Genomic DNA, 11,022 nt, shown 5'->3' with positions numbered 1-11,022 from the left:
GATGGATCCCTGCTCTCACCGGCCTCGTCCATGGCCTCAGGCTATAGGCCTCAATTTCCCTCTTTCAGAGAGGGTGCTCCCTCTCCCAGCCAGGTGCAGCTCATCCTTCCTCTGCAGATTGAGCCAAAACACTCACTTCTAGGGGACTCTGGGGTCCCAAGCCTGGGTTCCAGTCCTGCAACCCACCAGCGGTGAGCGTGGAGGAGGGGCTGGGCTGGTGAGGGAGCCCCATCTGCTGACACTGAGATCATCCCTAGAGAGTCAGGAGAAGCAGCTCACCAGCCCTGGGAAACCAGGCAGGCTGGGTCTGATTTCCCTGGGGCTCAGAGGAAGGCAGAGGAGAGAGGGAAAGGATTCAGGGAAGACTAGCTGGGCCAGTTCCTTGCCCCAAGGCCAGTGAAGGCCAGAGCCCTTTCCTCTTGCATCCCCCTCCCCAGAATCTTTGCCCTGGGCTGATCCCCCTCCCTCTTACAACACTCCAGGGCTTGTGGGCAGCACCTCATGAGTCCACCTGGAGCTCTGAGGGATAGAAACCAGGGATTTGGGGGAGCAGGGGTCCTTCTGATCCTTCTGAGGCCACCTCTGCCAGGAAGGGCCTGGAGCCCTGATGGTTTGAGCAGGGGTAGGAGGCAGGAAGGCATCTCTGGCAGGCATTCCCAGACAGAGCAAAGGCAAAGAGCTGTGATAGAGTCAGGTGTGGTGCCCTGGTGCTGTCTTTGCCAAACCAGCCTATGGTTTTTTGATTAGGAGAGCCAGCAGTGGCAGGCTCCTGACAGTAAAGCTAGACCAAGCTTTGAAGCTGAGAGGGTGGAGGAAGCTGGGAATTCCCAGGGCACCTGGCAGGCGGATGTGCCAGGGGCCTGGGCTGGGTCTGCTTCAGGTGGGCCAAGGGGCGGGGCCGGTAGGTCTCTCTGTAGCTGCCAGGCTTAATTGTATCATTAGCATCTGCCTGCTGCCAGCCTGGGCCTGTCTGGTCCCCTCCCCGTCAGCCCACACAGCCCTGTTTTTCAGGAATCCCTCCTATGAGGCATTGATGGTGACAGTGACAGTGACCATGATGAGGCTGGGGAAATGGCCTGGGAGCCAGCTGGCCTGGTCCAGGCGTGAGGTTGCTGGGTTGAGGCCTCACCACCCAGTCACATCCGAGATTTCACACCCAGCGCCATCCCACATCCCAGCTGCCTGCCTGGGACTGGATGTACAGTGTTCCCACATAGGTAGGCACTGGTGGCAGGACCAGGAAACAGTCTGGGGGACTCCCTTTCCTGGCCTGGCCCCACCCAGCCCAACTCCTGCCACAAGGGCACATGCCCCAAGACCTGGGAGCCTCCCTCCCTCCAAAGACTAGGGTCCACTGGGAGAGAGAAGGGGTCCAATGAACTCTGACTCTCAGGGCTCCTAGGGGGCCCTAGGCAGGGACAGGGTAGACCAGGGGCCAGCTCTGCCTGAAGCCCCTGCCCACAGCCATGGCTTATGCAGTCTCCCATCAGAAGACAGGATTGCCTTGACCCTCACCTTCAGATGGGACAACCTTCTGGCCTGAGCTCTAGGGGCAGCTCAGAGACTAGGGTTGGTAGGAGTGAGGTACTGAGAGGGCGCTTTGGCTGGGACTAGAGCTGGAACCCTCCACAGAAACCTCCCCACAACCACCAAGCCTGGCCCAAAGAACTCAGGCTGGGGAGTAGCTAGGTTCCGCAGGCCATGGGCATTATTGGGACATGGAGCCCCCAGGCAGGAGGGAGCTGGAGCCTGCAAAGCTGAGGAGCTGCTGTGGACTGGGTGGCCCCTGGATATGCCCCAGCCTCTCCATCTATGAAGCGGGGCAATACCTTCTGCCTACCCTAACTCCCAGGGGTGTGGGGCAGCCAGGCAGGTTCTCCATTGGATCTGTCAGAGGGAGGGGCCTCTTTAGCCAAAGGGGCTGAGCACAGACTCCAACTACCCCTGCACTGCAGGAGCAAGAGTGGGCTTGGCATGGCACCTGGAGTAGACAAGGTCAAGTGCTGACCACCTGCTAGGCCCTGCTCTGGACATGGCGGGACAGCCCTATGTGGCCCTCAGACAACCAAGGTGTGAATGTGCCACGTGTGCTGGGACAGGGCATGGGTGAGAGGGGGGCAGGGGATTGGGGAGGCTGACCAAGAGACTTGGTTCTAATCCTGACTTCACCGCCAGCCTCCCCTCTCTGGGCCTCAGTTCCCTCCTCTATAAAATGGGGGTGCAGTTTACTGTGCAGGACTGCTATGAGGCAGGGGGAAACACATCGTGTGAAGGGCCCAGACCAGGGCTGAGCACAAGTCCCCCTGCTCAGGCCCCTTGTTCCTAGAGAGTGGGGAGAGGGCCCTGGGGGGAAGCAATGACCCCCTGTGGGAAGGCCTCCTGGGGGGAGGAATGGGAACGGGGCCTGTAAGCAGCTGTGCCAGCGTGTATGGACAGAATGGGTTCTAAGCAGAGAGGCTGGACCCAACAGGGAGGGAAACAGGGACAGAGCAACTCTTCTGAACCTCAAGCTGGTGGCTGCCCCGTCCTGAGCCTGATGTGGTGGTGGGGGTGGTAGCATGGGCATTCCCAACACCTGAAGCGTGCCTGTGCAGATCCCATCGCATGGGCCAAGGCCCTGCCCACCAGCCTCATGCCTCTGACTCTGTGCCCACGCCTGCCCACCCACCTCCTGCCCTCCCATAAGGAAGGGTAGGGAGGGCATCAGAGTCACCAGGGCCCTGGCACAGCTCAAGCATGGTCCTACCTCCAAGTCTTGGCCACATCAGCACCCTGCTGCCTTCTGCTTACCCTTCCTTAGCTGTCACCCACATTCGATTCCCACCCTTTGCTCAGACCCAGAAGACAACACCCTTATCCTGACCCTCAGGGAGCCTTTCCCACCAGGGGACTTTGGCCCATGCCTCCTGCCTCCTCAGGGCTCTTCTTGCAGCATTGTCCACAGAACACCAGGTCTGCCAGGTATACCTCAATAAAAAGCCATGTGGTCAATGTCTGGGAAACACTGTGAACTCTGTGACCCCAGCTGTATAGCACAGAAGTGTGTCAAAGGCTCTGACAAGCCCTGCAGGGATGTAGCTGGCTTTGTTTTGTTCATCTGGCATTCCCCAAACTCTGGTGACCACAGCATCAGTTTTTTGCATAACCTCCACTACTAGTCCCTGGGACTGTGTCCTTCAGGGGAGAAAGTGGGCTTATGTTGCTCAGTGGCTGTTCATACCACATTTTCTTCCTTGGGCTTCCCTTTTCATTTTCAAATGGAGAGCTGAGGGTCATCAAGGTAGTCCCTCATAATCCCACACCCTTCCTCTGGCCCACTCTAGGGGCCCTGAGGTCTGCTTTCCACAAGCTGGTCGGGCTGCCCCAGTGGGATCAGAAGCTATCCTGGCCTGGCTCCTGGGGAGGCTAGGATGATTAAATGGGCACTGGAGAGCAGGCTGGAGAGAAATGAGATGAGCCGGACGCCTGGCCATGCTTCCCCTGACCAGCATCAGCCCGTTCTTGGCCATGACCAGCTCCTATGGTCTCTAGCTCAAGGCTGCACAGGGCCAGACAGTGGCCAGATGGGGAGGCCACTGCATCTCAGATTGGAGGCTGCGGACAAGGCCCCCTCCCCAAGCCCAGGCCAGAGTTGGGTTACGAGCCCTGAGGGTCTCCTAACGAGTTCCACATGCGAGTGGATGCCTCCAAGAGGAAATGGGAAGAGGCTGCGGAGGGGGAGAGGGGCCTGAGATGGGATTGGAAACATGTGTTTTGGAGGCAGAAGGGAGGGGAGGAGGGGCAGAGGAGAGGAAGAGTATGCCCAAAAGTCCTGGTGCTCACCCCCACCAGGTTGGCTGCCAGTCTCCCAGGTCCCTGCAAGAGGCCCCCAGGCCAGTGATCTGCTGGGAGAGTGGTGGGGGAGACCGCTTAGAGGGCCCACTCCTCTCCCGCAGGTGGAAAAAGCCCCCAAGGAAAAAAATCCCTGGCACTGCTTGTCTGGGGCTCTGAGCCATTAGGGGCAGGATAGAACCAGGTGAGTGGGAGGGTCCGTGGGGCAGGAGGAAGCTCCTCCACAGCCAGCTAGCCGGCCAGCAGCAAGATGCTCATTCAGATCCAGCCTGGCTTACCCTACCCAACCAGAGAGCCCTGGGGGCAGCGAGGCCACTGACCGGTCAGACCTGACCACCACCTTCATCCCTCTCAGCTAGCAGGTAGGCAGGGAGGCCTCACATGGGGTTGCTGCTCCACCCTCCCTCCCTGTCCAGTGGGGCCATGCATAGGCACCCAGGTTGACCTGGTGGTTGGAAGCCTCATTAGGAAAAGGCTGTGCAGGAGCCATGTTGGCATGTGGGGTGGGGGTGTCCAGTGAGAGAGACCTGGGGTGGGTAGGGAGCGGAGTCTGAGGGCCTCACAGGGTACAATGGATCCCCCTCCCAGTACCACTGGTTGGGCCCCAGGTTTCCAGCCAGCTGACTGTGGCTGAGCCTGGAGTGGGCCTTCTAGCCAGCTGGCTGGGCTGTAAGACTCTGAGGGTGGGGGCCCAGCCCTTCAGCCCCCATCTCCAGCCACCTCCCCAGGCCATGGATTGGAGCCCAGCAGGGAAACAGCCTGCTCTTAGAATTTTGTGTGAATTGTCTCAGCAAGTCTTTCCAGCAGCCCTATGAGGCCACTCCTGCTCTTACCCCATGTTATGGATGAGGAGGCTGAGGCACAGAGAGGCAAAGTCAGAGCATTCCTGCCAGTAAGAATAGCGGGTGCAAAGGCCCTGGGACTCGAATGTGCCTGATGTGCCAAGGAACAGTGAGGAGGCTGGAGGGGCAAAGAGGGAGAGTGGATGGTAGGAGATGGGGGTGTGGGTTGGGCGGGATTGAGCAGGGCCTCTTGGCTGTGGTGAGCGCTGTGGCCTGTACTTGGAGGAGGCTGGGAAACCACTAGAAGGGGTTGAGCAGGGATGGCATAAACTATGTCACAAGTTTCCTTTTTATTATTTTTTAATCTTATAGCTTAGTGGACTCTGGCTGCTATGTTGAGAACAATGGGGTAGGCCAAGGGCAGAAGCAGGAGACTGGGCGGGAAATGAGTGGGCGACATCTCAGCAGGTCCTGGTCCTTGAGGGGCTGGTTCTGAGATGGGCTGAGTGGTGGGTGGTCCTGAGCTTCTGGGAGACTTGGAAGGGCCCTCACCAGACCTGCCCCAGCCTGAGGCTCCCATCTCTCACCAGGGGCCTCCAGAGCTGAGGCTCCCCCAAACCAGAGGCACTCATCCCCAACAGGAGACTTCAGGACACCTCTCAAAGGGCGTGGGCACCCTTGTGAGGCCTCACAAATGGCCCCTTTTCCCAAGCACACCCCAACTGCCAGGGGAGCTAGACCCAACCCCAAGGTCAGGGCTTTATAGTTCCAGCCAAGAAGTCCACAGCAGCAGCCCAGACAAGGGCGGCCCAGGCCTCTGCAACAGAAAGCACCTTCTGTTTCCAGTTAGCAGGCCCGTGGGAGCCGCTGCCTCAAGGATCTGGACAGACTAATTACATTGCTTCTCTTGCTCCAAGTTTCAGAGGCTTCTGAGGAGCCAACCCAGGAGCAGTTGTCATGAAGATCCTGGGAGCTAAGCTGGGGGTGCGGGATGTGCTGGCCCTGGGGAGCATGTCCAGTGCTCTCATCTCAACCTTGGGCATGAGGGCATGTCTTTGGGGTGGCTCTGGCTGGGGTCAGAGTTTGAGGGGCTCAGTGCAGACGTGGGGTGCAGCACCATAGGAGCTTTGGAGGGGGTGGATGGTTCTAGAGACCTGCCAGGTCAAGGCATGGCCCTGGGCTGAGCCTAGTCAGGGGAGGGCAGGGTGCAGGGCAGAGGTCTGGAAGAAGAGGCCAGTTGAGCAGAACATCTGCTGGGCACATGTGCCCTCAGCCAGGCCTCAGACCAGGGGATCATGGACTGGAAAGATGTGGGCCTGAGGTGTTCAGGGACGTTCAGGGCTCCGAAGTCAGTCTTGATTCCAAGGCTGAGTCCAGGTGCCCAGCTAGGAAAGGATGGAGATGGACAGGGGCTGATGTGACTGTGTGACACTGCTGGCATGGCCCCAGCTCCTGCAGGCCAGGCCTCTGCCCACTCTGCCCACAAAAGATGCTGAAGTCCCACTTTCAGGAACACACACTTGTGCCTAAAAGAGGAGCTTAGGGCCGAGAAAGGGAAGCTGTAGGAGAACGTGGCTTCCTTTCCTGCCCAGGTTCCTCGTCCCAGCACTCACATTTTCATGAGCGGTAGGAGAGAGTGGGTGGCGGCCAGGGTTCCTGCCACAAGAAGCACTCCCAGGCAGACGGGGCTTGAGGTGGTCTCCCCTAAAGTGAAAGCACTCCCTGGCCTTGCTCTATAAATAGGTTCTTGGGAGAGTGTTTCCACATGGCATCTCCCAGCCAAAGGAGGGGCTGGCATGGAAAGCTTCCTAATGGCTTTGCCCCAGGCTCTCTGGCCTCGCTCCAGCCTCATCTTGAGCATGGCTGTGAGGGCCCTGCATCCTGGGCCCTCATGGGTCGAGAGGCAGGGTGAAGCCTCAGAGAGACTTCCCCTGAGTGGCCGAGTGAGTGAGTCCAGGGTGCCAGAGCAGCTCAGCTGTGGTGGGCTGGAGCCCACCAGGCAATAGGACAAGGCCCTGTGCCAGGGTGGAGATGCTCACAGGAAGTAGAACGATGCCCCAGGGTGCCAGGCAGCCACCAGCCTGCCACTGCTGCCTTGGCAAAGTGGGTCCCTCCTCAGCAGCCTCAGGGCAGGGTGGGGTAGAACAAGGGTGCTTGGCAAGAAACACCAGTGGATTTGTGTCCCCCTTTAATGGCCACACACCAATTAAGGCTGGAGCCATCAGGGGCCCATCTTGAGTAAATCGTTTAGATGGGGCTAATGAGAGGGAGCAGGGACAACAGGGCCAGTGTGACTCACCACGCTCTCGCTTGCTCAGCGGGCTGGGCTTCCGGGATTCCAGGCAATCACAAACACCCACCCCCAAGCCTGTGCTGGCCCTAGTGGCTGCCTCCATGATAGCAGAAGAGGTGGCCTTGGAGTGGCCACTCCAAGCAGAGAGGTGGCCACTTGCCACCCCAAGTGGCGAAGAGCTGCCTGAGCCCCTCTGCCTGCCAGCCCAACACCTTCCTCACTGGGATGCCCACGGCAGGGGCCACAGGATCAAGAGAACTTAATTAACTCTGGCCACTTAGAATTTCAGAGCCAGGGCACCCTGAACCATCAGCCTCATTGACACATGGGCCAAGTTGCAGGAAGGGGCCAGAACAGCCAGAAGTCTCCCCCCAGGCTGGTGGAGGGTAACCTCAACAGCCACACATTGACTGCACTCTCCCCCTGTGCCAGTCACTGCTCTGAGCGCCTTGTGTACCCAGTGAGACAGGCACTCTGCCATAAACGGAGTCTCTACAAGGTTAGGGAACTTGTTCAAGGTCATGGAGCTAGCAGGGGGCAGAGCTGGGATTTGGACTCTGGCAGTGGGTCAGGGGCCCCTGACTCCATTGCTCTGCCCTCTTGGCAGCCCGCTACCATGGAGAAATCATGAAGCTGTGGCAAGTGGATCATGGGACAGAGGGAAAAGGATGGTGCTGGGTGGGAGGATGGCAGAGAGTTTTCAGGACAGGCTGGCTTGTGCCACCTGAGTCTCTGGAGGGACACAGGCCTGAAGGGACCCATCAGCTGCTTCTGGGGAGTGGTGACTCGGAGTGAAGGGCAGCAGGCTCACCATGATGTCAAGGTTAGACTCAGCTGCTGCTGCTTTCTGGCTTGGTCGTCCAGCCTACTTGAACTGCCTTCCTTGGTGTCTCTGGCAGGAAGTGTAGGTTCATCCCTGGAACCCCAAGAATCTGGCAAAGGGTAGGTGGGGGACTGCAATTTAAGAATCACTTGTTCTTTTATTTCACATTAGGAAAATTAGCGCATGAAGGGGGCAGGGTTGGGAATTGCCACTGAGATGCACTTCCTAACAAAAACCCCAAACCTAACCTATCTTCCTAGCCAAAAAAAAAAGAGATGGCTGCAATTTGGTTTTCTGGGAGCTCAGTTACCAAAACCCAAAATTAGGAGAGATGATGGCTGAACTGAGGCACCTACATTTCTGGAGGCCTGCTTTTGAGCTTGGCGGCATGAGCAGGGGACTGGTAAGAGCCCCCACCACAGGGGAGCCATCGGGGACAGCTGGCAGGGAGAGACACCACAAGATAGGCCCTGTCACATGGCCCCCAACCTCACCAAGCCACCTCAAGCCCACTCAGACCCCACACTCCTCCCTTGCTCCTAAGGGCCCCAGAGCCAGTCCTGCCTGCCACCAGCCCAGTGTTGCCCAGCTCAGGGTCCTACAGCACCTTCAGCGGGGGAGTTGTTGGAACTGAGGCTAGACAGTCACCAGAATGGTCAGAGTGCCCTAGAGTCCCCTGTCCCTTCTCCCAGGAGCAACCTGAGCCCCTGGATTCTCACTCGGAGAATCAGAGAGGTCTCAGGTGAGAACCTGAGCACCCCCCCAGCACTGCCCTCCGCATGGTGATACACACTGACCCCCAGGCTTGCAGGAGGCGGGGCTCTCTGTTGTTTTAAAACAAGTGCAGCTCTCCAATAACCATCCTTCCCCCAAATTCCAGGTTTGGCTGGTGGCTCTGTCAAGGCAGGTGAGTGTGCAGGAAACCCCCCAGGAGGGTGGCCTGGGGCAGGGGGTCCGTTGAGTACCTGCTGTGCCAGGCTCCTGCAGCATCTACCTCATAACCACCTGGAGGGGTGGTTATCACTACTTAACACAAGAACCTGAGGCTCAGAGAGGGTCACCATGCTAAGGTCACACAGCTGGCCAAAGGCAGAGTTGGAGGCCTGACCCTGGACTGCAGCTCTCTCTCCCCTCAGCTGGAGGAGGCAGCTTCCCTATTCTTGTTGTTTATCAGGACTCAACATAGTCTGTGTCCTTGTCAGGCCAAGCTCTTAGGCATTCAGGCTTTGCTCCTACCTGGAAGCCACAGAAGCTGGGAACCTCATTAGCTGCATGGTATTGACAGCTCCCAAGGTCTAACACTGTCCCCCTAGACCCCACGGCAGGGCAGGGCAGGGGTGTTGGGGATAAATACCTCCCCAGCTGGCTGAGCCCCAAGAAGCCAAATGCTGAAGGCAACAACACCAACCAGACATATGGAAAACACTCTTTCCCCGACGGATGCAGAAGGAGACTATGGAAACCCTCATGAGCAAATGGAAATGCAAGTGCCTGAGGCCTCTAGGTTCCGACTGAAGAAGCCAGCTGGGGCTAGCCAGAGGGAGGTGGGTGGTAGGCAGGGGCTCTGGCTGTCCCTGCTCCTCCAACATCCTGAATGGTAGCAAACAAGTGTCCTGGGCTTCAGAGGTGATCCTGGCAGGGCCCTCCCAAGTTGCCACTTTCGTTCTCACTTTGTGGGCCCTGGGATGGGGGACCAATTAGCTCTCACTCAGGACAAGCCATTTCTACGACAAGCTCAATAAAGTTCATTTTAATTTTCAGATTCCTTTGCCCTCGTGTATGCAGAGGAGGAAGGCACCAGGCCCGAGTGAACATGTGTGGAGCTGAAATCAAGGCCACTGCAAAGCCACCCCCTGTCCAGAGTGCCTGTTCCTGGCTAAGCCTGACTCAGATGGGCCCATGTTGGGCCTTTTGTCAGATTTAGAGATTACTCTTGGCTTATCCATGCAACGAGCAGACCATTCTAAGTTGTGGCAGGTGGGAAAAGCCAGTCATATGGCAGAAAGGTGAACAAACCCCAGCAAGGAGTGAAAAGCAAGGTGGCTTGGGGTTGCCCTCTCCGGAGGAGGAGCTCTGATCTTGAGGCTCCTTAGGACTCTTAGGCAGCAAAGATTTTCAAGCGGCTCCTTCATATGAAACTAAACATGGTCCATTCTGCAGGGGTGGCCCTGCCTACCAGGGCCTCCCCTGCCAGGTGGAGAGGGGCAGACAGCAGGGCGGAGGGAAAAGTATGCAGCTCCTGGGGCTTGGGATGGATGTGGTTCCCACAGAGTGGAATCCCCTTTATTTATTTACCCAAGTCCCACAGTACAAACACGTGGCCTGCCACCCCCCAAATTGACTGAGCTCTTGATTCTTGCTCCCCTGATCATGGTGTCGTTCTCTGCATGATTAGCTGCTGGTTCTCCAGACACTGCTTCAGCTTGTCTTCCGTCAGCGTCAACCGCTGTTCCAGGATGGAGACCGTCTGGAAAATAAATGGTAGTCAGGCTCAGAGGATGGAGGGCCCTCTGGGCTGCCCTGGGGATCCCCTCAGTCAGTCCTGCTCAGCTGCCTCAGCCCGCTGTCCAAATGTCAGCTCTTCCCACTCAGGGGTCCTGCCTGGCCTCTTGGCTCTGGTGGCTGTTGGGACAGCTCTCACCTTCATGTCCACTTCTGGCTCTGGATGGTTGTTCTCTGATGTTCGTGGGCCGGGGGAGGACACAGTGACAGAAAGTAGGCGGCAGGTCCCATAGCCCTTGGCCATTCCCCAAGACAATCAAGGATCAGGAATCCCCAGTAGAAGCACTTCCTCACTGGGGCCCGGCTCTGTCCATAAACTGGAGACCATCAACCATCTCCATTCCAGAGGGGAGAAAACTCAATAAAGTCCATTTTAATTTTCAGATTCCTTTGCCTTCATGTATGACAGAGGAGGAAGCCACCAGGCGCTAGTCAATATATGTGGAGCAGTGACCCACAATGAAGGCATCCCACCTGGGTTGTGTCCATGCCTCGGGCCCTTCACTTCTACACTGGAGGGGCTTCCTAGGCTGGGAGGTGAGTCCCCTGAGCCCAGGAGGGCCTCTGCCTGTCCAAGTCCAGTGAGGACTATTTCCAGAGTCTGCCATCTGGGGGTCAGGCCCTAACTCCCTGTCTTGGAGCCCACTTCCTCCTCTGCAATGGGAAGGATAACGCCAAGTTCATGGCAGTCCTGGAGACTGCAAGGTGACTCAGCATGGTGCCCAGCACTTGTTAGCTTGACCCATGTTGACCACTGTGACAATGTTTGTCATCGTGTTGGCTTCCGGAGG

At 57.8% G+C, this 11,022-nt stretch overlaps 1 protein-coding gene across 6 annotated transcripts in view; it reads right to left on the bottom strand.

Annotated features, from left to right (window-relative positions):
• Window positions 1–9,453: 9,453 nt before the first annotated feature.
• POC1A (POC1 centriolar protein A) overlaps window positions 9,454–11,022 on the bottom strand; it is an 80,975-nt gene continuing 79,406 nt past the window's right edge. For 4 of the 6 annotated variants that reach the window (XM_070493000.1, XM_014826602.3, XM_070492998.1 and 1 more), the window contains one exon: window positions 9,456–10,196. In XM_070493000.1, coding sequence (XP_070349101.1) covers window positions 10,098–10,196 — 99 coding nt within the window. In that variant the 3' untranslated portion in view covers window positions 9,456–10,097. Of the gene's footprint in view, window positions 10,197–11,022 lie in introns of all 6 variants that reach the window. The other 2 variants (XM_070492999.1, XM_014826606.3) reach the window with 2 other exon arrangements.

The sequence above is a fragment of the Equus asinus genome, chromosome 21, assembly GCF_041296235.1.
Source record: "Equus asinus isolate D_3611 breed Donkey chromosome 21, EquAss-T2T_v2, whole genome shotgun sequence".
Lineage (NCBI taxonomy): Eukaryota > Metazoa > Chordata > Mammalia > Perissodactyla > Equidae > Equus > Equus asinus.
Note: the sequence above shows the minus strand (reverse complement) of the source record. Positions and strands in the feature narration are given on the sequence as shown.